Here is a 26,627-nt window from a genome sequence, read left to right on the forward strand (position 1 = left end):
ACTGAAGGTCAAGAAAAAATTTAACAGTATGCTAAGAAAGAGCAACCTGACACAGGAAGACTATATTTAATTCCTATGAGTATTTTTTATGTAAAATTTTTTAATTATTACAAAAATTTAGTGGCATGTATCATATTTTTACACAAAGAATGTGCGCCTTCTACCGTTTGTTTGCCAACCACTCCCTCCCCGTGAGGGTTTTTTGTAAGTGCGCTATGCTAATTTTTTTTACAGCAACATATAAAAAACAACTGGCACAGCAGCACTTACAAAAATATCCTGCAGGGGGAGGGAGTGGTTGGCAAATAACTGTAGAAGGTGCATCTTATTTGCATAAAAAATACAGTAAATACAGCCACAAAATGGTTGCTACAATCCCCATTACATACTGGGTCTGCCTTCACAGGAAAAGCTATAAGAAATCTTATAGGAATTTATCTAATGTGGAAAGTAAATGGCCTTTTAATATTTTCCATTTCCTTGCATTTTTTTTTCTATTTTTTTCCCTTTTTATAGAAAAAATATAATATTTTGGGGGAGTGACCATGACAAATAGCAGTGGAAAAGGGGCAGGCGGGGGGAATCTCTGTGAACAGTGTAACTTTATATTCATTAGGGTTAATCTAAAACTATAGGACAGGATGCCTGGATGAAATCTACAGGAAGCCCATAAAAGTGTTTCCTCAATGTTTCAGTAAAACCAATCATGAAGTCTCAATTGAAGTTATAATTAGTAATTAATCCATTTATGTAACTAGATAAAACACAGAATAGGGATGATTTGAAAGCTTCATTAACTCATTTCACACGGAAGTTCACAATTGGTAAGAAAAATAGGAAGTAATCGACTGCATGCACCAAAAACCCCAAGACAGAAATGTCAGGTATTCAGTTTCTTTTTCACAGGCATTGCTAGTTCAAAAACCAAAACTCAGGGAATACTGGCACTTAGAGGAAAAAAAGTTTCCACTGTCATTTTAAAATAAGCATTCAAGATGAAAGCTAACAGTTTGCATGGAGCAGAAAGAAAATTAGGTAATGCTAAAACAAATGCTAATAATTTAGTGTAATGTACAAAAATTACCACTTTTACTTAAGTATGCCTTAAGAAAAAAGTACAAATTGTATTTACATAATTATACACTTTGTCTTTGACTTCTTTTTCTTCTTTTTACCATCTTTGCTCATCTTTTCTTTATGTTTTCGAATTTCTCGAACTAATGTATAGAAGGCATCATCAACACCCTGAAATACATAAAAAATATTAAAATATAAGTATTTATATATGATGGTCTGAGGCAAACAGATGACAGAAAACATTTTTTACTAATGGAAACATTAATACTGAGATTAAGGGAACTTCACATTTCTCTTTGGAAAATTGTATATATATCAGACTTCTGGAATTCTTAAATGTCCTCTTCATGTATTCTGTCAGCATTATACACAGGAACGTTAACTTTCACAATAGGCAATGATAATCAATGGCATGGAATTTTAGATAAAGTTAACAAATAACATTCTTCCCAGCAGAACTTAATTTGCTACTAATTTTTCCACAATGGAAAACCCGAGTCAGCAAAATCCAAACGAATCTGTATTTGTGCACGTGTGTGTGTGTGTGTGTAATTATCCCTGAGTTTCTTCTGGACTTTAGGTATAGCCATGCAAGTATATATAATTTTCATACATATTCAGCAGTATGTGAGCTCTGGTTCAATATTTATGTAAAACCCATTAGATTTAAATAACTTAGTAAGGAGTAAACTATTTGAATATACTTTCAGTTTTCAAATAAGACATATGAAAAATGCTAGTTTCAATTCATATACTTATCATGTAAGAAAGAGGTTTAACTCTTTAGTTACTATTGGTTTAACCACTTTTTATGCCTCTGGACCTGGTAGGAAGGCATTATTCCGGTTCTAATGCATTTAATTAGCAACAAGGTGGGTCCCTTCTGAAATGCATGAAGATCAGCAGAGTTAGAGCCTCACTGTTGTGTAGGTTTAGCATTCTATTTGGTGATGCTTCCTGGATGTGCTAGTTTTATAAGCGTTTGCCTTTTTTTCCCTTTATTTCTGAGATAAGTCTTGCAAGCATAATTATGGCTTTCCTGTGTGATTGTTAAGGAGCACTGATGGGTTGGTTTTGTTTTTTCTGTGACATATTTGGAAAACCAGAGATTCCCCATGTAACCTAATGGAAAGGCACCCACAATAAATTCTTGACTTAGAGTTCTTACTGGTATATTGTCATACCACACATCGGTGGTGCCAAAGTGCCCCTCACCTTACTGGTGGTTTGTATTACCAGATTATACTTCTCAAAATCCATATTACCAACCAAAAATTTAAACACACTCAATTAATAAGCATGCACCCTAATACTGAAAACACATGCCATCACAAAATTTTTTTAAAAAAATAAAAATTTGGTAATGAAAAGTTATTAAAGTTACCTCTAAACAAGATATACTATTTTGATTTGTGGAGAAATGAGTCAAATCCTTTGAATGGTATTGTAGTTTGCTAATTTGGAGGAGATTCTTTTTAATGTATTATTATTTTAGTTTCTGTTTAATAAATTAGGTTATTCAAAAGCTAGCCATACAAAGCCAAATGCCATATCTTCAAAGAGTTTTCTGTTTGGTTATTGTTGCCTACATGTATTTGTCATCAAAGCAAGCTATTAAATCTGTTATGGCTAAAAGTGATTTCAAGTCAAAATAATTTTCAACCTAATAATAACCCATCACATGAAAAATGGCACACTAACAGTAGCAGAACAGCTTTTTAACCCTGCAATACTTAAATTATAAAAGATCCATACTTAAATCATCTGTGTCATGCCCCTGTTAAAAAGTAAATGAAAGGCAAGTAAAAACATCATAAAAATTTAATTAAAGAAAAAAATACTATCCTCTATGTATTTTTAAATCTCTTCAACTGAGTAGTAACTATAAAAAGAAAACCTGTTCAATAATGCTTCCAAATCTAGACACTAGAGGGAGTCTTAAGAACAAATACTCAACAAGTTAAGTGTATAAATCAAGCCCCTTTAAGAACGATGAAAAACTGGGTTTTGGTAATTGTAATCACTTCCATTGAATATTTGTAATAAATACATTCTTTAAGTTATATTAACTTGAAAATAATGTAAAATTTAAAAATTTAACAGGGATCTGACTACTGCTTTACTAAGATCTTTCAGAATCAGTATTTCAAGACAGTAACAAAATTTATTCCAGGCATTTTATTTCAAGTTACATTTAACTAATATTTATAATCTACAGGTATAATTCGAAAAAGCATGACCCAATATTTTAAAAGAAGTAAACACGGTTCAAACGAGAGGCCTTGCCACATTTAAACAAATAGCTGTAAGATAAAAACCAGCATTACTGATTTGAATACTAGTGAATAAAGTCCCCACACTGCACTTACTGATGTCCCCCACTGTCTGATATCATTACTGATAACATAAAAACTTACATGCTTTTTTTCTCCCAAGAGAGGAAAAGTGATAAGAAACAATTTATCAGCAATACAATCAAGGTTCCACCATTGATGGCTTTAATATACCTGCATAGACCTTAATATATCTTCATGCTGACCTTAACACATAGATAAAGAAAAACTTCCAATGATATAATAAAGAATATTATTCTTTAGCTCACCAACACTTGACTAGTTTAGAATCATAAACCCTTAGGATGGGATGGAATCATTAAAAAGCATCTAATCCAACTTCCCTACCCTTTGCGAAAAATTCCCTCTCATCACACATCCTTCTGTAGTCTATGTCAATGGTACCGAGATAAGCTGACAGAATGAAAAACCAAGAGATGGCTGTAGAGAGGGCACATTCTAAGGTGAAAACAATAGACAAGTACTTAAAAGACAATGACACTAAGACAGACTTTGATAACATTACACTGTTCTAGGATTGACAGGTATTTTAGGCTCAGGCTGCACTGAACTCTACTTTCTAAGTAATCTTTTTAAAAGTAAATAATTTTAATGATTAGGGAAATGTCACAATGAACCTAAATAGGGCAGCTAATTCCTTTTTCTCATATGGGAACTAATTATTCTGATACATACATATAAAAGACAAAAGTAGCATCCTAGTGTTATTTTATCATTTTGAGGACTAATAAAAATGAATTTGCATATATTTATCATTACTGAATTAATTTTGTAAAAAATATTTTGACTTTAATAAAAATTTTTAAATATTACCAAGTATATTTTTGTTTTTTGTAAATGCTATATCCACTGAAAACAAGTTTTCAATTTATCATGTCCAACAATTTTTTTTGACATTCACAGTACACAAGTCAATTTGAAAACAGCCTGCACAAATCAGAAATTTCAGAATAGTGTACTGGCATACAACTTAATTTTAAATAATTAAAGGATAAAATTTATGCTTATCTCTACACAGTTCTACTTTTAAAATCGTCTAATAGGGAAACAACAGAAGGAAAAAATTAAAACCACTAGTGAAATCTGGTCATGGTCACTGCTATTTAAAAAATTTAACTTTCAAATTGCATTGTAATGCTAAATTTTACCACAAATTCAAATCTTAAATACACGGCTTTTCACAATGATCCCTGAAAAATATTGTGTTCATAAATCTCAATAAAAATTCATGCCAGCCATGCTTTGTTTCTTCTTCTGAGTTTAGTAGACTGTATACCATATAGTATCTTTTGGGACTGAGTCTACTATTCAGATGTGTATTTGACACTTTCAGGAGATACATTCACTATGTCAGACTTAACATTTATAGAATAAAGAATACCAACTTTTAGCTTAGTAAGTATAATAATATTGTAGTAGCTTGAAAATTATAATTAGCATGAACATCATGCTATCTATTAAATGAATAATTTTCTGACGAAGACAGAATTTAATATGGGTTGGTTTAGAAAGGTAATTGAGATTCTGCTCAATAAACTTTTACAGGGCAGCTATTACGTGCCAGGAGCTTCAACAGGTAATTGGGATGTAAAGATTAAAAACATGATCTCTGTTACTAAGATCCTATTGCCTAGTAGAGGAATCAAACATTAAAGAGGTCATTTCAATATAACACAGTAAGTTAAAACAGAATATTATGGGAATATACAGCAGGAGCATTATGCCCAGCCTAAGGGTTTAAAGAAAAAATTCTTAGAGAACCGGGGATTGGAGAATCCTGAAAGGTTAGGTTTTAGCTAGTTAACAGGACTTGGGGATAAGAATATTAGCATTCCAAGTGAGCAACAGTATGAGCTAAGACTCAAGGAAAGGTATGAAATAACACAGTGTTTATACAAGGACAAAAAAATTTCAGGCAAGAAGAAATTATTTTTAGATGTAAGGCCAAAAAAGACTAGAGAGGTAGGAAGGTGGTAGGGCCAAACCTGAGATGCTATGGAACTTGAGACTTTATTCCATAGGTAACATGAAGTCACTGACTGGATTCAAAGTTAGGAAAACAATGATTTCTTTTATGTATCTGTCTTTCTGGTTGATGAATGATGGCAGTAACAGATAAACCAAATAGGAGGTTAAAATAGTCCCAACAAGAAACGTAGGCATCTGAACTTGTAATGTGATAAAAGACACAGCGTATACCATAAAAGGAATTTGTGGCTGCTTCCAAATGGGGGTGAGAAAGAGGGAGGTAGGAGTCATCTTAAGACTCCCAGGTTTCTCATGTCAATGCCATGGAGTCAGAAAACACAGGAAAAAGAACAGCTATTTGCTTGTGAAACAACCAAAAGGAAAAACACTTAAGAGTGACCCTTTGCCACCTTCTTGGGCCATTCACATTATAACTCTATACCGTTTCTTATATTTCACTCTCTTTTTAAAAAAACAAAACAAAACAAAAGCTGTAGATTATCTCAAAACTTGAGCCTGATTTCCTTTAAAACTAAAGATAGTATCAGTTCCCAAATATTTAGTTTACTTAAGAGTAATTAAATCATTAGACCCTATGAGGATTGTAGATTAGAGTCTACTACAGTCATCAAAGCTATCTCAATTATAATTAACACCCAATAGATTCAAAATAAATGTACTAATTATGGAAACAAACTACAGGTTTCTTATCTTTTAATACCTCAAATTAGAATACCACACCTAAGTAATTCCAAAATGGTTGCTACTTTGTTACCTTTGAAAACATCTGCTTTCTGCCAAAATGCTGAACTTACCAGATTACATTACAATGCATTTTTTAACTTTCACACAGCCAGGAGTCTCTTCTTCTTTGCTGATTTTTTTCAATCTGTATTGTCGGATCTCTCTCACCAATGTATAAAAAGCATCCTCCACTCTCTGCATTGTAAAACACAACTTCTTTAAAGTTTGTTTCATTGGTAAGAGTAATTTATTGGGACAGCCATGTTCAAGAAGTCTCAATCATGAGCTTTACCTTAGATTTTTTTTTTTAAAGAGATACGATTATTTAAATAAAATTAAGCTGAGGATGCAATTTTTAAATATGAGCTAGAATCCTGGTTTGTTCTAAAAAGTCAGTTTTGTTTTAATGGAATTAGTATATTTAAAAATATATTTTTAATTAAGAATCAGTGGAGATTATAAAAAACCTGAATAGTATTAGTACTGTTGCCAATTAATGCCATCATTTTAGTTTGCTAGGCATGGAATTAATCAAAGCTTGAACTGAAGTTAGTATTTCTCTGACTTAGGGAAAAAACACGATGTACGCACCACTGATTCTCTACCCTTATCTTGCGCGGAGAGGGGGACAGTGGTACAATAGGGACGTACAATCTTTGCTCAAAAAAATTAAGCAACTCAAAATAAAGCAGGGTCAAAAGACCGGAACCCTGAGTTCTACCTTCAATTACAACACTGTCCAGTCAATATCTAGGCTCCATAAGTGGAAGAAACACATTGGGACTTTTGTGGATGGCTAAATAAATTATTTAAAAGAAAATGTTAAATGCGGGCTATTGGCCATAATATAAAAACATAATGAACCGTTAAAAATATACATATAAAATGCTAGCAATGCATTTCTTTATCATTACTACCTTACTATAAGTCTTTAAAATAATTTTTAGAATGGAATCCAATTACACTGGCTTTGTACCTTCTAATTTAAATACTTCAAAGGGGCACAATCTTACATGGCCATATGAAGATCAAAGAGTTCTTAACATCTCTTCCAGGCCAGAAAATGAAGCAGTAGCCAAAGAGGACAAGGTGCTTAGTTAAATACCACTAGCTTTCCAGAAAAACATACCACCCAAAGTAGAAGCTAACATCTAAAAGAGAAGTGTAGAGAAATACTAATATGCATGTAGTAAAAATCAACAGATGTAATATTTCTGTTCATACTTCTAAAAAAAGAGATGTAAAGCTTAGAAAGCTAGTACAGTAAAACCTGAGAAAGCTGGAACCCGTGTAAGGTAGAAACCTGTCAGAGAAGGAAAACTCAATATTTATTTTCCACTAAGGAGAGAGCAATGGTGAAGTGGTAAGACTGCACCCTCTCAAAGGTGGAAAACTTGCAAGACCCAGAAGAACAAGACAGTCCCGTCGAGTTCCCGCCCTCACAGGTTTCACTGTATATTTTACTGGATGCTTAATTTTAAGTTTATTCTGTTCTTTTAACTTTAAGAACGAATCATCTCCTTTGGGAATTAGCATATTTTAACTCTTTCTAATGAACCAAATATGACAAAACGGACCCAGGACCTAAAAAGCTAATATTTATCAAAAGTATAATTTGTAGTTTTAAATTCAATCAGGCACAGAGAATTGGCCCCTTAAATATTAACTGAAATTAAGCTACAGCTTAATTTTTGCATGTAGAGGTCATTCCTCTATCCATTGCGTGGAACAATTTAAAAAAAAACAATCCACCTCAATTTTTTAGGGTACACTAATTTCTACAAATCTCAAGAGTATATCAAAAACTGCTTCAGTAAAGTTCAGTAATTTACTTTTAAAATAAACCCTTAATTACTGATAAAATTAAGTTTCAATTAAGAAGCAGGCATTTAAATAATATGTTTAGGGTTATGTCTGAAGTTACTAACATACACCACTCAGTGATATATTTCTATTCAATGATCTAATACCAAAAACCGTTCTAACCCTAGAAGATTTGTATCTTATTTTTCACGGGCTCAATTTAATCAACTAGCTACCTAAGCCAACTAGAAGTAAAAATTTCTAACTATTTTCTTAAATCACTGTTAGAACTTTAAATTAGATGCTCACTTCTACCTACATACGGTTTTTTTTTTTTTGATGGTTTATATTTATCATTTATTCTCAAAAGGAAAGGGTTTTTTTCCTCATGTTCTTGAAAAAATTATGTATTAGAACTTTTTATTATTAAGCAAGATAAATAATTTAAGGCATTAAAATTACCCTTTGGCAAAGCATGAGCTGGCATTTAAATACTTTCACAAACGGATTCTCTTTTGGTTTGAAAATCAATCCAAGAAATTTAAAAATATATATATATAAACAAACCAGGTAAAAGCTCATATTTTCTTGAAATTCTTATTCTTTTTTTGTAAGTTACAAGGTCAGTGTAGAAGTACCAAAACATAAGCTATAAGGGGGGAAAATAGGGTATTGGTCCTCTACTAATTTAGCAGAAACAAATTTTGATTACAACTTATTTCTAAAATCACTTTGAATGTGTTTACTTTTTCAGTGTGAGCATTCCCATCACCAATACCAGAATATATGATTTTTGTTTCCAGCAATGCAGAGAGAGAATTGGAAGTCAATAATTAAAAAGAAGAGATTTCTGCCCACCACCAAGAATTCAGTGTTAGAGCCTCAGTGGCTAAGACAATTAACATAGAGAAACAGTTATCCAGAATGACTTTTTCCATTTTTACTTTCACTATTATGAAATTTAAATTAGATTTTAAAGAGCCATATTTTCTCAGACTTAAAAAATAGTTATGTCTTGATAATATGCTTTAAAGTTTGACATCAGGACATCAAGAAAACTGACATCGAGACCATGAGAAACTGTTATTTATCCTTGTGTGTACTTTAAGCCACTGGCACCTGACTCATATTTTAAGAAACTGCACACAGGCAGTCCCTGGGTTACGAACAATATTGGTTCCTTAATGTGTCTTTAAGTTGAATTTGTAGGTAAGCTGGAACAGGTGAATAGGGTTCTTATTTAGCCTCACTTTAGTACAAGAAAGGCTCAAAGCCTTTTCAATGATTTAAAAGCTGCAGGAACAGCAAGTGAACAAGACCGTGATGAATTTGTTGCGAAGAGTTTCAAAGTGAGGGCAAATTTACATAATATTAAAGACTAAGTATGAGTTGTTTGTAACCCAGGGACTTACTGTACAGTGTATATGTACAAAATAGAACACTGATTTCATATTCCAAAAAGTTTAGGCTATATTCTCAACAACAAAAAATTCTTTAAAAAAAAAAGGCGTAGGCAATTTTTAAAGATACAATATAGACAAAACATATCTAATACCCACTGTGGCCACTTGCTAAGTACTTAAATGGCACTAAATGATTTGTTCTTGAGACTGACTTCTTGCCACATAGATTCATTTTCAAATATCACTTATTAAACCTTAAGAACAATTGAAAATATTTACATAGGAGCAAAGTACGTAACTTTAAATATCTAAGAATATTAAAATGAAGAGCTTTGACAACATTTTCAGTTCAACTATTATCTGAAAACGTACTTTTGAGACTATGAAAACAGAGCACTCCATACAGGATAAAGAATCATTAACAAATAGCATCATGCTATATCCTGGTGCCTAAGGAGCCCTGGTGGTGCAGTGGTTAAGCGCTCAGCTGCTAACAAAAAGGTCGGTGGTTCGAACCCAGCAAGATGTGGCAGCCTGCTTCCGTAAAGATGTACAGCTTTGGAAACCCTAAACCGGCAGTTCTACTCTGTTCTATAGCGTCCCTATTAGTCAAAATCCACTCAACGGCAACAGGTATAACGCTTTCACTAAAAGGTTTCTCTTTAAACAAGTATTTCTTCCTGTGGAGTGGCTTAGTATATGCAAAAATTCTTGCAAACTCTTTCAAGGAAATAACACATCAAATGCTCCAACTTATACAGATGCAAGAATACCAGGATTCTTGGGGGAGGGGAGTGGGAGGAACAAGATGTATTTTAAAATCTAACTCTGTATCCCTGAATTTCTCAAGAAATCTTGCCAAACTACAGCCCACTTGGGGTACTACTGAAACACATCACGACCAGCACTTGGGAAACTATGTGTGATGCATAGCAGATGCTCAGTAATTGTTGTCTGTTTTTAACTCATAAAAAGCTAAAGTTCAAAATATTGTTCTCATGTATACAAATTCTATTAAATATAAAAATATGGCAGGTAGGAATTTTCTATTTTTCTTATTAAAAATAATTTAATCAGAAATGTTCCTTAATATAGGTCTTTTAACTAATTTTAAGTAACTAGAAGTGAATAATAAACCAGGAAATTAATCACTCAACATTTTTAAGTTCGTGAAATTAATTTTCATCTTATGCTAAAATTGAGACCTCCAGAAATCCAAAAAGCTGAAACAGGAGTATCAGATACTCTAAGAACTCTACTCCTGCCATCTTCTTTACTGAACCCTTCCCACTTTGATTTTAGCAGAATGGAAAACAGACAGCTGATTCCCACAGTGTCTACATTTCAGTTTCAACAGCCTTTGCCAACACTGCCATGCACTGCCCAAAGGGGCCAAAACAATTTGTCAATTACTAACTGCCCATATAAATGTGAACTAGGTAACAGTCCTTATACATTAGAAAATAGGAGCCATATACAGCGTACTTAAAAAAAAACAACGCATTGCCGTCGAGTCAATTCCGACTCATTGCGACCATTAAAAACTTATTTGGCCTTTCAGATAAAACAATCGTAAAGTATAATTCATTATATTTGGACCATATAATGGGCTTTCTAAAATTACAAAGTAATCAAGCTGGTAAAATATGTAGTCTGCAATCCTTATCTTAAAAAGTACTAGAATAAAATTCCTACTTCCCTTTCACATAATATTGAATATTTACTTTAAAATTACTAATGTCAGCTTGTAAAATTTAAGTCAAAATTCTGACCTAACTTCTACTGTGAAGCTCCCTCGGGAATTAGAGATCAGCAAACACAGGCCAAACGCAACCACAGCCGATTTCTACACTGCCCACAAGCTAACAATGATTTTTGCATTTTTAAAGAGTAGTTTAAAAAAAAAAAGAAGAAGAAGAATATACAACAGATACCACGTGTCCACAAAGCTATTTACTATCTGGCCTTTTACAGAAAAAGTTTGCCACCTCTAACTTGTATCTATGAGAACTTCTAAATGAATTATATTCAACTAACCTGAATATAATTCCTTTTGGTGTTTGTATTTTACGTTAATGACAAAGACCAAAATTAGAGCATGAAACAAGTAGCTGCTTAATAAAATACAAGGATATTCATATTTATTTTATCCAAATAACAAGTTTTAAAAAAAACCTAATAACAGATGAGCAACAAATAAAATACTCTGCAGTAAGCAGGGCTTCAAATTTTATTCATAAAAACTGGAGATGTAAAATTTATAATCTCTACAATTTCATTTCATAATCTTTACAATTACTTGGAATAGCTCTTTAAAGTCTTCTAAAGGCATGCAAATATAGATATTAATTTCAACAAAGGAAAATGAATAAACTTTGAAGGCAAATTCATTTCTAAGTAAATCAACAAGTGTATTTAATAAAAATAAAGATCAGAAATTAAATATCTAAGCAACAAATTACATAAAGACATTAATAAAATAAGAGATAACTAAGAAAGGTTGAGTGCTAGAAGGTTGGGAACTACAAGTATTCCTTAATATCATATTCCTCTATACTTTAATTAGATGATTCACATAAATGTCTACAAAGCAAATTTAAGTTAATCCACTTCCATATCATACATCCTACATATACCTTCAAACAAACAAACAAGGCCACAAAGCATTAGGAAACCTAAAAATCTACTTTAAAAAAGGAAGCCAGAGAGTTTATTGTTTAATTATGCATGCTGTGGTATACTGAAGCCAAAACCCACTGCCAGTTGAGCCGATTCCGACTCATAGCGACCCTATAGGACAGAATAAAATTACTCCACAGGGTTTCCAAGGAGCAGCTGGTGGATTCAAACTGCCAACCTTTTGGTTAGCAGCCAAATTCTTAACCACTGGGCTACCAGGGCTCCATATTAAAGCATTAGTGTTGAATAAAAGAATCAATGAGTACTTATGAGGTGGTAATCAACAAGGAAAGAAGACACAGCTATTTTAGGCTCTTATCAAATGAGAAATGGAGAGCTACATTTGCGGGAGTAACAAGAGGACTCTTTTTACTGACCTCTCTCGAGCTCTAGTGGCGCCAACAGTTAAACGTTCAGCTGCTAACCTAAAGGTTGGTGGTTCTAACCCAGCCAGCAGCTCCACAGGAGAAAGATCTGGCGATCAAGTTCCAGACAGACTACAGCCTAGAAAACCCTATGGGGCAATTCTACTCTGTCACATGGGGTCACTATGAGTCAAAAATCAACTCCATGGTACCTAACAACAATTGCCTTTCTACTCAAAGTGTAGTCTATGCCCCCAAATCAGCATCACCTGAGAGTTTGTAAGGAATGCAGAATCTCAGGTCCCAACACTGAGCTAATGAATCAGAACCTGGATTTTAATAAGAAGCCCAGTTGATTCATGTGCACATTAAAATATGAAAAGCACTGCTTATGATTTTTCTTTTCTTTGTGAAACATATAATATGCTCACTAGTTTCAAAAGCTATAAATAATGTAAGTATAGTAAAATGTTAATAGACTCTAGGTAGTAAGTTTGTAAATGTTTTCTGTAAAATTCTTTCCATTTTATAATGAAGATTTTCATAAAATGTTAGGGGGAAATGTTATAAATTATATTAAAATCATGATTTCTAAGCTCTTCTCCTCAGGAAAATCGGAAGACTAGTCAGACAAGACCAGTAAAAAGAAGACAAAAATCAAACCTCTTTCCCAGTCTTTGAGACTTGGGAATGGATTTGAATGAAATCTTAATTCTTCTAAAATAAAGTGATGTGATATACATCAAATCTTTATTTAACTATTAATTAGGTGTTAGTAAAATTACCATGAATGAGATATCTGTAGTATAAAAAAATGGTCAAGCTACAGAAATTCAGTTTAATTCCAAAACAAATACTTAAAATAAAATTTGTTTTTTCATTGTGTACCAAATTTGTACAGCTAGACGGTAAATATGAACTTCCACATGGAAAACAGACAAATATAGCTGAATGATTATTTATTAATTTTTATCCCTTTACAAAATTCAATAAAAGTTCCAGAATGCCTGCTTTTAAACATTTAACTATGTAATGAGTTGTTCATCGATTTTTTTACATTACATCACCAAAGGTAAATTCTACAAAATTAGTTTTCTGGGTTCATAGGTACATGTAACCAGAAAAAGTCCAAAACAAATGTTCACTTTCTAAGGAACACAAATTGACCAATCTCTTAGTATATGAAAATTTATTCCATCATATACTTGTATATTCTTTTCTAGGATTTTTTTTTCCTATATGTTAATATAGGTTAAAATGATATCAGCTGAAATCATTTTATTTTTACCTAGAGAAAAAGTTATTTTTAAAATGAAGATAATTTTTAAAACAAAATTCAGGGTCCATCTGGCATTAATTTTTGTCAGAACACTTCAGTAAATGAATAACTGAGAATTTCTATTTACTTCTAAATATTCTCTTGCTTTAATGAAAACCTCCTCCAAAAATAAATATACCATTAAAAGAATTCTGCCAAAGTAAATTTCTTCAAATACAACAAAATTTAACCTAGATACATATGACATACTACTCTTAAAAGCACTTCTAAAATAGGAAACCCAAAATTTGTTACCCAGTTCTTTGTGTTTATATATCTAACAGTGAAAAAACCCCCAAATTTCTTGAATTCTGAATGTAAGGTACGTTTAGAGTTGAAGAGAAATTTTCAATATGGGAAGAAACCAAACCCAAAAGTAGCATCATGGACACTGGATTAAGAAGTGCTACTTTCTCATATCCTTAAAAGAACATTTACCAAATAAACATTATTTCTTTTTTGCCGCAATGGAGAGAAAAACTGATAAATCACATTAAATAATATAATTATGCTATTAGGTATGTATATTTATTAATGTTGTTGCCCTCCTGACCCTACAATGATGTTATTAAAATATATATTAGTAAATTATGATCAATGATTGAAATCAATTGATTTTTTTAAAAGAAACAGATTTGTATTTGTTAGTTTTACTTACCTGTCTTGTCTTTGCTGATGTTTCAATAAAAGGAATTCCATAACTTCTTGCTAAGTCCTGAGCCTGTTTTGTGTCTACTGTTCTAGAAGGCAAATCACACTTATTTCCTACTAGGACCATAGGTACATCTTCAGAGTCTTTAACTCTTTTTATTTGTTCTCTGAGGAGGAAAAAAAGTTATAAGCAGAGACATTAGGAACTCAAAAATCTAACCAAAAATGTTCCACAACTTTTGTTTTATAAAATTTGGCTGAAAGAAGACTTTTAATATAATTCCTAGTTTCCATCATACCAAACTTTCTTTACTTGTCTTCTAGATCTGATTATATTTTTTCTCCACGTAAAGAGATCTTATATATCCCTTAAAAGATCAAACACTTCGAAATATAGTAAAACTACAATATAATAGGTTCATATGCAGGTAAGTCACAATGATAACAAAATACTGAAAAATTCGAGACTGAAAAAGTTCTTTGCCTAATTAAAAAAATACAATCTTAGAAATACATCCTATTTTTTGTTAAATGTATATGTATAATTTAAAAATATTTTTATAAAAACATGAATTATAATATTAACATAAATTTTCACATTCCTATGTCAAAAAAGAGAGTACCAAGTGGGAAGATTTTGATTTCTATGTAGACAACACTGAACTCACTATGCTGTTTATTCTGTTAAAAGTCCTTCTATATGCTGCTATTTTTCAATAGAAGCTGTACTTAGTATCTAAATTTGGGGGAAATTATATTCCTTTACAGTTTTAGGTGAATTTCAAAGATGCAGCAAAGAAGGAGCGGAAGTCAGAGATGGTTCAAATCCCTGTTTCCTCCACCTATTAACTATTATACCAAACCCAAACCCATTCCCGCTGAGTCAGTTACGATTCATAGCAACCCTACAGGACAGAGTAGAACTGCCCCATAGGGTTTCCAAGAAGCAGCTGGTAGATTCAAACTGCTGGCCTTTTAGTTAGCAGCTGAGCTCTTAACCACTGCGCCACCAGGGCCAACCATTATAGGTATAGTATATACCTATATTAATCTATAAAAATACTACCACCCACCCAAATTTCTTTTTCTCTATTACTATAAATATGCTCTAGTAAATATTACTTAGGTACAATGTTAAATCTCTTAATGAGGCAAATTCACAGTTATATGACCTAGCCAATGAGTGGGATATTTGCTTAGTATGTAGTTTTAAGAAAACTGCATGCCCTCAAAGAAACAGAGAAGTACATTTAATAATGATTATTTAAAAAGCAGTTCTATGCAGATTTCATATTCTTAAAAAACAGTACTTGTTCTAATTCTTCAATCTTTTACAAGTTCAGAGTTTGTTTTGTTTTGTTTTTCAAATATCCAAGGCTGATATTTACCCAATTCTAAGAAATTTGACTCAAAATATACTCATTTTTAAGGCTCTTTGAGTGGCACCATTTCAAAATCACTTTATCATATTTTTGTTTATCGTATTCATTTTTATGATGGATATCAAAAAGTTTAAAGCCTCTTTTCTCTAGCATGGAAGGTTAAAAGCACAGAGGGTTTTGGGGTCAAACAGGCTTAGGTTTTTTAATCTATACACTCTAGGACAAATTACTCAACTGTTCTAATCCTCTAGAACTTCATTTGTGAAATGGGTATATTACCTACCTCACGAAAATTATTTTCAAATTTAAATCAGGTAATATATGTGCAGTGATTAGCAAAGACTCAATAAACGGAAGCTATAATTACTCCTTAATGTCAATTTATTATATTTAATCCATGACCTGATACAGCATTAATATACCTTATAATACCTGGCTTCTGCAAAGGTGATGTTGCTCCTCTTGTATTCTAACTACTATTACCTTTCTGAAGGCTGAAAAACTCACACACATTGCAACAACTGAATAAACAAGTTACACAAGGGAAGTTTTTGCTCCTATTTTTCGCTTCGATTTAATCTTAATAATCAAAATTCAATTAATGACATTAAATTTTAATGCTGCAGTCCATATCAGATATCACACACGGTTCTTTAATGCACACCATGATAAAATACTGACCGGTATAGTGAAGAGATAAATACTTGTATCAACAATTAAAACTCTGAAACTGAAAAAGGACTCCAATTCTTTTCTACTTGGGGTCAAATTCTAACTTTACATTGCATTCTCTTACTGGGTTGAACATTAAATCATATGGAATTACCGTTTTTGTAAGCCAAAAACTTTTTACTATGGACGGTTTCATACGGTTCGTCCTAAAATCAGTAAATCTTTAAGATTTTATAATACAGATCTTGTTACTTACCTCACTCTAAGCTTCATTTTAGGTCACTACCTTTTCTTGGCCTCATCTTTCTCACTACTTTGGGTTACATTTTTTAAATTATATATACTTTTTAAAAGTCTTAAATCCTTTTCTTGACAAAACAGAATATAACATTGTAGAACAGTTCCTAATCTTCAGCTTTACAAAGATTTGCTGGCAGTATTGCCCAGTGCTTAAGAACAAACTCTGGAACCAGACAGTCCAGGCTGTCTCTTACTGTGTGACCTTAGGCAAATGACTTAAAGTACAATTTGCCCTCATGTCCTCATCTGGAAAGAGATAACAACAGCTCCAACCTGGAAAGGTCATTTGAAGGATTAAATAACTTAACATATATAAAGAACTTAGAATCCTTCCTGAACTCAAGAGCTCAGTAAATAAATGTAATAAATATAATTACTATAATTCATAACAAATCCTTTTAATTCTCACATTACAGTGTAGAAACAGCCAAGTATGAAAATTTTTTTAAATCTGGAATTTTAACAGTAAAGAAAATTGTAACCGCCTAAATCTCTAAATATCCTCTAATTAGTCACATTCTTTACAATATTTCATGTTCTATTTTACTTCACCACCACCATCCCCCCGACCTCAAATACGTTAACTCTGTATTATAGAGAATACTGTCGGAACATTAGTTCCTAACCAGGAGTTCCTATCAAAATTATCTAGGACCTTTCTCAAAAGTATCCACTACTGAGTCCTAATCTCAGATAAACTAAATTAGAATCTCCAAAAAGAGAGTCTCAATGTGAATATTTGAAAAAGACTCTTGGTAAAGAACTACTCTAGTAAGGAATAAAATAAATTTTCTAAACTGTAAAGCAATTCTGGCATCAGCTGAATATCCTTTCTACTATGGTTAGGGAAACCCTGGTGATGCAGTGGTTAAGAGCTACGGCAGTTCAAATCCACCAGGCGCTCCTTGGAAACTCTACAGGGCAGTTCCACTCTGTCCTATAGGGTCGCTGTGAGTCGGAATCGACTTGACGGCAACGAGTTTGCTTTTACTATGGTTACACGGCTTTTTGTACAACTTATTAAGACATGTCTAACGACCCACTAGTCAACACAACTACTGGGGATTTGCAGTATTCCAAAAGTACCATAATCTTTTAATTCTTGAAACTGTTACTTTCTCAAAAGTAACAAAGCAACTTCCAACTTCAAAATTTTTCATTTTTGGATCGTGTTGTAATCGGCTCACTTGATTTAAACCCACCTATAATGGTGAATATCTTCAAATGATTTAGTATTATTTATGGCAAATACACAAAGAAAGCCCTCCCCAGTCCTCATGTACTGGTCCCTCATTGCACTGTATTCCTCTTGACCTGCTGTGTCGAGAATATCCAAGAGACAGGTTTCTCCATCAATTACTACTTGTTTCCTGTAGGAATCCTGAGAAGGGAGAAACAGTCAGGATTATTACAGTGCACCCTTTACTTTTAAAAACGTGTTATGCAGAGATTCAACAATGCAAGTGCACACATTAATAACAAACAGAAAAGACTCAAATTAGCTACAAAATAATTATCTCAAAAATGGCATAGCTCTACCAACTCTACTATTCAGACTGATATAGAGGACAAGAAAAATCAATCAACTTACAAATAACTGCCATGATCTATTTTACTTACAGCCATAGGAGTACGTAAGACAATGGTCAACACTAAGGAGTCTAATGCCCTCAACCACTCTGAAAAACGTGAGACCAGTATCTAACAGTCAGATGGACAGTATAACTCTAAATTCCATAACTGTTTCATTTGCAAATTCCATGGGGCCTCTATTATAAAAAGAGCAAGAAAGAAAAAAGAGACTATGCAACATTAGATTGAGTAAAGGAAGGGGGTGGGTAACTTTAACAGAATCTTGAAATGAAAACCTGATTTTCCCACCTTTTAAGCGGGCTTCAAACTGGTTTGAGCTGGTTCAGTCATGGCTGATGAAGCGAAACCAGAACGGATCCAAATTTTTACAATTTAAGTGATCCAGAACGATAATCGGAAATGGGAGAAATTATGGGTCGACACCCTGGAATGTGAGACTCAGAAGAGGTATAATAGGCCCTTCTAGGAGCCCGATGTGCAAGACTGGATTACTGGCAGGACTGCGGAGAGTAACACACATTCAAAGCGGTCCAGTCGGCCACCACTCTGAGCAGGGCACTACTGTTTACGACACTGCTTAAAATCCAGTGGGCAAGAGATTTGGTTGCTATCCAACACGTACACTGTCCTTGTTTTCAAAGAGGGAGATTAGGTTTCTAGCAGGGCTTCGACCCGTAATTTTTCTGACTCTAGTTATCATTCCGGTTCACCCAAATTTTAAAAATTCAGGTATATTCCAGTTTTGCTTCCTCAGCTATGACTGAAACAGGACGAACCAGTTCCAAGTCTTGCTTCTGAGTAACACGTATGTCTAAAAGATCTCACCAACCCTCCACCAAAACAGGCTTCAGAAAGTTAGGAAATGGGATGGTGTAATGAGAAGTCATGGAATAAGAGGCAGAGCTGATAATCAGTATTAAGTATAAACCTAAGAACACAGTATCTTATTGTTCTTCACATGGGCTGCAGGACTAAAGCGTCCTTCGTTTATGAATCACTTTATAGACTATCCTATCATAAAAAAAGAGAATGGTCATTAAAAATCATCTTTTTGATAAAATGTTTGAAACATGTTCACAGTTTATGAATACAAACACACATACATAGCATAACAAAATGTGATCATTTATACGTATTTGTATAAATATATCTATATAGATATTTAAAATCTGGTTGCATATATAACAAAATGTTAACAATTGGCTATGTCTTTGGTAGAGGGAATAAAGAGATCATTTATCTCTTGCTTTTAAACTGTATTTTTTCCAAATTGTCTATAATAAAAAGTAGTTATCTCATCAGTCAGAAAAAAAGGATGAATATATATTTTTTGTTTATTTAAACAAGAAGCTCTTTAATAAAGATTTGAACATTTGGTTGACACTTCCATTATTTTAGCGTATTCCCTTAATTAACTACTTGGAAGAACTGTAAGTTATAGTCTTAGTCACTCTATTACCCAGGCGTGGCTACTGGAGCCTGTAAGACAGACCATCCAAAGACTTTTCCTTACCTACTGCTGTCACCTCACATTCTTTACTTCACAGTACTAATTCAAGTTAACCTTATAGTTGATAGTTTCCTTATTCTTTAAATCTAAAATTTCCCACCAATGATAAAATTAGGGACTATATAGTTTCTGGAGCAACAGAAGTCTACACAATACCTAAGGTGTGGCTACAGGATTACTCACCATCTGCCCACAAATAATGCCTCCAAGATGTTACCTCAATAAAGTCCTATTTACAAAATTTTTAAATGTTTTGCATTTCAGAAGTATATAACATGGAATCTTAGTAATTTCTGCATGTATTTCACAGTATGTTTCCATGATGCATACTCTACCCAAGGGGCTGAAAAACTGGAAAAGCAGTCCCTATTCACCAATATATCACATTCCTATTATCTTTTCCTTTCCAGATCAAAAAAACATTGAAAGCAAAGTTCTGAGTCACATTCATTTAGAGAAAAAAAATAATCTATAACCTACTAATAAACAATACTTTTGACCAGAAATAATGTTAGATTAAAAATTCAGTATTTCTAAACCCAGCCCCTAACTTCAGCCCCAGTCCAAGTCCCAATCTCAACTCCAAGCCCAACTCTAGCTCTAACCCCAGCACCAATCAAACTGACAGAAATTTAAAGAAAAAATAAAAATATAAACTTCACACATGTGAGGAACGTGCTTCTTAGTTCAGTCAAGTATAGGAGACCAAATGGGCAACACCTGCCCAAAAGCAAAGACGAGAAGGCAGGAAGGGACAGGAAACCTGGAGGAATGAACACAGGGAACCCAGGGTGTAAACGGAAAGGGGCACAGCGCTGACACATTGCAGGGACTGCAACCAATGCCACGCAACAATTTGTGTACAAACTTTTGAATGAGAAACTAATTTGCACTGTAAATTTTCACCTAAAACACACTAAAATTTAAAAATACATATATATAAACTCCACTGTCAGTGAGTGGTGGTAGAATGGGCACTGTTTTAATATCCATTTCTTTGAGAATAAAGTTATACAGTTTTTTACATATTTCCATACTTATTGCCATCACCTATGTCCTTTGCCCATTTGGAATTTTCACTTTTTTGCACTGACTCACATAATTTTTTTTAAAAGTGTTTCCCAGTTTACATTATATGCCTTTAAATGTTGTTTTGATGTACAGAAAGTTTTCTGTAAACCTATCATAAGGAATTTGAAAGCTAAGGATAAACCATTCAAGATATGATAAACCCATTGACATCATTTTGTCATTGTTCTATTATAATATAACTGAGTTACTAAGCATGTTCATCTTTTAACATACTCAACTTAGGTTTCCAACTGAGGCAATAACACAGACGTGGGAAGACATACTATAATAAACAACAACAAAAAACAACTTTAAGAAATTAATACCTTCTACCAAAGGCAACCATATTACTATTAATAGTAATTACAGTAGCCGACATTTACTGAGCCCTTAGTTATGTATCAGATACTGTAACAAGCATATTACAAGCATTATCCCATTTAATCTTCACCTTCAGGTGTTGTTGATTCTATACGATGCTCTTGCAAATGTGAATAGGAAATGTCACCTAAAATATTATTTGGGGATTTACTTTTGATTTAATTCTTAATGTGTGAAGTATTCGAAGTAACATTCATGTGCCGCTTAATAACACCAATAGAAAAAAATGAGAAATCTACTTTTATTCTTTTAACGTGCAAGTACTTTATGTTACCCTTCTAAGACTATTTGAGTTAGTTATAAAATGATGTGCTCCACACTACTGGTTGTAAGTCATCAAAAATTACTGTAGACAGCTAGTTCTCAAAGACAACTAGAAATGTGTGCAATAGGCTGGTATTTTAGAATTATAATAGGGAAGAAACAAGAAATTTAGGGTCGGCAGACACAGGTTGGAGCCCTGGCAGCACAGCAGTTAAGAGCAATGGCTGCTAACCAAAAGGCTGGCAGTTTGAATCCACTAGCCACTCCCTGGAAACCCTATGGGGCAGTTCTACACTGTCCTACAGGGTCACTGAGTCGGATTTGACTGGATGGCAATGGGTTTAGATACAGGTTTATGAGTTCATTCCCTCCCCACTCACCCAGTCTTAGTCATCTAGTGCTGCTATAACAGAAATACCACAAGTGGATGGCTTTAACAAAGAGAAGTTTATTCTCTCATAGTCCGGTAGGCTACACGTCCAAATTCAGGGTGTCAGCTCCAAGGAACGCTTTCTCTGTCGGCTCTGGAGGAAGGTCCGTGTCATCAATCCTCCCTTGGTCTGGGAGCTTCTCTGTGCAGGAACCTCAGGTCCAAATGACACGCTCTGCTCCTGGCACTGCTTTCTTGGTGGTATGAGGTTCCCATGTCTCTCTGCTCACTTCTTTTATATCTCAAAAGAGACTGGCTTAAGAATCCAATCTTGTATACCTCATCAGTATAACTGCCGCTAAGCCATTTTACTACCTCATAGTGATTGAATTTACAACACACAGGAAATCACATCAGATTACAAAATGGTACACAGTCATACAATACTGGGAATCATGACCCAGCCAAGCTGACAGATATTTTGGGAGGACACAATTCAATCCATTACACCTACTTTGCATTGTAGTAACATTTACTGAAAATCTATTAAGTGTCACATACCGTGCCAAGCATTAAACAGTTTCTAACCTCAAGAAACTTAGTCTAGCGGAAGAGATACGAATGTAAAGAGATAATTAAAATAACGAAATAAACACAACACCATAGGCAGGATAAAGTACAAAGGTAGCACACAGGAAAGAGAGATCAATTTTGCTTGTATGAATCAAGAAAGATAGGGGAGTAGATGGCATATCAGACAGGAAGGAACAAAGAAAATGTGCAAAAACCTAAAAAAGCATGTTGAGACCATGGAATCAGCGTTCTCATCATTGGGGAAAGGAGGTATAGAGAAAGGTGAGGAAGAATGATGAACTCATGATTATTTAATAAAATATATTTCCTAGCTCTGTCCATTGAAAAGGGTCTAGAAGCAGTGATACCTCCGTAGCAATAAGCACACCTAATACCCATGTCTTGATTTCTGGATATCATTGCCCACTGAAAGAAACAAGGGCTCCATGGACAAATGGCTAAATCCAGGGCTGGGACAAGGAAAGAATGGGGTGAACCTGGAACATGCTGTGCCAGAAAGCAAAAAACGGCTCAAAAACTGGTGGGGACATGTCAAAAGAATATAGAAGCCACCATGAACGAGATTCCACTGCCATATCAGAAACAAATTTGAGCACCATATCAGTAATTATAGTAACGGACTTTAACACATCGAATAAAGAATCCATGATTCAAAACTGATACAAATAAAACAAACCAAATAAATAAATAAGGAGAGGAGGAAAGAAAAGAGAGAGCTCTTCTTTATGGTAGATGCCAACAATAAATGCAGACATAATGAGAGAGTTAAGCGACCACCATTTGACAACCACCATGGTAGTAATTTATTCAGGCAAGAATTATCAGTCGATGCTAAATCCCACTGGGTTGCAAATATGTTGGAGAACAGGATATTAATAATATCAAAGTATCTACCCACACAGTACTTCCTAACTATAGGAACTAAAGATACTTTTATAGAGATAAATCTGACAAATATCACCTTAACTAAATAATCAACATTAACATCATCAATAATGGGACAAACCAACATCATGTGCCTCCTGATGTGATACACTGAGACGTTCCTGCCCAAACTGTTAACCTAAATCTGAGCATGAGGAAACAATCAGACAAACCTAAACTAGACGACATTTTACAAAACTAGCCTGAATTCTTCAAAAAGTGTCATTTCATAAAAGACAAAGGTTGATAAACTGCTCTAAATTTAAAGAGACTCTGAGATATGCTAACTAATTTTTTATCCTAAATCAGAAAAAAAAAAAACAGTTGGTAACGGGACATTTTTGGAACTGACAAAATTTGAATATGTACTACATATGAGATAACAGTACTGTATCAATGTTAAATTTCCTATACTTAAACGAAGAAATATTTTTATTGTTATAATAGATAACAAACTTTTTTCTGTCCAGATAAATATTTTAGGCTTTACAGGCCACATGGTCTCTGCTTTAACTACTCAACTCTGCCATTGTAACAGTGTGAAAACAGCCATAACCCAAAACCCACTGCTGTCGAGTCGATTCCAATTCATAGCGACCCTACAGGACAGAGTAGAATTGCCCCCACAGGGTTTCCAAGGCTGTAATCTTTACAGGAGCAGATGCCTTATCTTTCCCCTGCAGAGCAGCTGGTGGGTTCAAACAACCGACCTTTCAGTTAGCAGTCAAGCACTTAGGCACTGTGCCACCAGGGCACCTGAAAGCAGCGACAGACAATATGTGAACATGAGCATGGCTGTACTCTAATAAAACTTTATTTACAAAAACAGGAGGCAGGCTGAATTTGGCCAGCTGGCCATAGTTCGCAGACCCCTGTCATAGATGGTAGAAGTTTAAAGGTGAAGGGTCATGACGTGCAACTTACTCTCAAAAAACTCCACACAAATAATGTGTATTGATTTATGTGTGTGTTTATATATGTGGGTATACATTCACATACAAATATACACACACAGAGAGAAAAAACAAATAAGGCAAAACGTTAACTAGTGAATTTACTAAAGGTTAACAGGTATTCATTGTACTATTTTTTAATACTTTCCTATAGGTTTGAAATTTTTCAAAATAAAAAGTTAAAAATTGGCTAAAGGCAATAACTATGTCCCTCCTCACTGCTGTCGAGTCGCTTCTGACTCATAGTGATCCTAGAGAACAGAGTAAAACTGCCTCATAGGGTTTCCAGGAGCGGCTGGTAGACTTGAGCTGCTGACCTTTTTTGGTTGGCAGCTGAATGCTTAACCACTCACTGTGCCAACATGTCTGTCCTTAACTTTACTTCTACCACCCATTTCTATGAATTTTACTAAGATCATAATAACACAACTGTTCCATAAACTGAGGCTCTATGAAACAATGAAAGAGATGCAAAAAAATCTAATGTCTTCCTGAAGTATGTTGTTGTTGTTAGCTGTCGTTGAGTCGATTCCGACTCATAGCAACTCCATATGTGCAGAGTAGAACTGCTCCATAAAATTTTCAAGGCTGTGACCTTACAGAAGCAGATCACCAAGCCTGTCTTGTGAGGTGCCTCTGAGCAGGTCAAAACTGCCAATCTTTCAGCTAGTAGCCGAGCGCTTAACTGTTTGCTCCACCCAGGGACGTCCTAAACTATAACCAAACCAAAAAACAAACCCACTGCTGTCAAGTCAATTCCAACTCACAGCGAACCTATAGGATGGAGTAAAACTGCCCCACAGGGTTTCCAAGGAGCCACTGGTGGACTCAAACTACCAACCTCTTGGTCAGCAGCTGAGCTCTTAACCACCGTGCCACCAGGGCTCCTCATAAAGTATAAAGATTCTAAATTAAGTTATATATAATTAGGATTGGGGAAGACAAAGTAAAGTATTATAATGAAATGTGCAAAGACCTAGAGTTAGAAAACCAAAAGGAAAGAACATGCTCAGCATTTCTCAAGCTGAAAGAACTAAAAAAAAAACCTCAAGCCTCGAGTTGCAATATTGAAGGATTCTACAGGTAAATACTGAAAGACACAGGAAGCATCAAAAGAAGATGGGGAGGAATACACAGAGTCACAATACCAAAAAGAATTGGTCGATGTTCAACCATTTTGGGAGGTATCATGTGATTGAGAACCGATGGTACTGAAGGAAGAAGTCCAAGCTGCACTTACTCTCAAAAACTTACTCTCGAAAAACGAGGCTCCAGGAATTGACGGAATACCAATTGAGTTTTTTCAACAAACGGATGCAACGCTGGAAGCACTCACTCATCTATGCTAAGAAATCTGGAAGACAACTACCTGGCCAACAAACTGGAAGACATCCATATACGTGTCTATTCCAAAGAAAGGTGATCCAATGAAATGCAGAAATTATCGAACAGTATCATCACTATCACATGCGCGTAAAATTACACTGAAGATAATTCAAAAATGGTTGCAGCAGTACATCGACAGGGAACTGCCAGAAATTCAAGCCAATGGAATAAGGGATATCATTATAGATGTCAGATGGATCTTGACTGAAAGTAGAGAATACCAGAAAGATGTTTATCTGTGTTTTACTGACTACGCAAAGGCATTTGACTGTGTGGATCATGAGAAATTATGGCTAACATTGTGAAGAATGGGAATTCCAGAACACTTAATTGTACTCATGAGGAACCTGTACATAGACCAAGAGGCAGTCATTTGAACAGAGCAACGGGATACTGCATGGTTTAAAATCAGGAAAAGTGTGTGTCAGGGCTGTATCCTTTCACCATACTTATTCAATCTGGATGCTGAGCAAATAATCTGAGAAACTGGACTATACGAAGAACACAGCATCAGGATTGGAGGAAGACTCATTAACAACCTGTGATATGCAGATGACAAAACCTTGCTTGCTGAAAGTGAAGAGGACTTGAAGTACTTACTGCAGATCAAAGACTACAACCCTCAGTATGGATTACACCTCCACAGAAAGAAAAAAATCCTCACAACTGGACCAATAAGCAACATCAGGATAAACAGAGAAAAGATTGAAGTTGTCAAGGATTTCATTTTACTTGGATTCACAATTAACGCCCATGGAAGCAGCAGTCAAGAAATCAGACGACGCATTGCATTGGGCAAGTCTGCTGCAAAAGACCTCTTTAAAGTGTTAAAAAGCAAAGAGGTCACCTTGAGGACTAAGATGAG

At 34.3% G+C, this 26,627-nt stretch overlaps 1 protein-coding gene across 5 annotated transcripts in view; it reads right to left on the reverse strand.

The window, feature by feature from the left end:
- Nucleotides 1-261: 261 nt before the first annotated feature.
- The window catches only part of KRAS (KRAS proto-oncogene, GTPase), a 36,182-nt gene continuing 9,816 nt past the window's right edge, over nt 262-26,627 (reverse strand). For 3 of the 5 annotated variants that reach the window (XM_023738023.1, XM_023738020.1, XM_023738022.1), the window contains exons 3-6: nt 17,919-18,097; nt 14,370-14,529; nt 6,215-6,338; nt 1,135-1,245 (exon numbers count right to left, since the gene is read on the reverse strand). In XM_023738023.1, coding sequence (XP_023593791.1) covers nt 6,219-6,338; nt 14,370-14,529; nt 17,919-18,097 — 459 coding nt within the window. In that variant the 3' untranslated portion in view covers nt 1,135-1,245; nt 6,215-6,218. Of the gene's footprint in view, nt 1,246-5,991; nt 5,993-6,214; nt 6,339-14,369; nt 14,530-17,918; nt 18,098-26,627 lie in introns of all 5 variants that reach the window. The other 2 variants (XM_004383591.2, XM_004383592.2) reach the window with 2 other exon arrangements.

This window comes from Trichechus manatus, unplaced genomic scaffold (genome assembly GCF_000243295.1).
Source record: "Trichechus manatus latirostris isolate Lorelei unplaced genomic scaffold, TriManLat1.0 scaffold00112, whole genome shotgun sequence".
Taxonomy (NCBI): domain Eukaryota; kingdom Metazoa; phylum Chordata; class Mammalia; order Sirenia; family Trichechidae; genus Trichechus; species Trichechus manatus.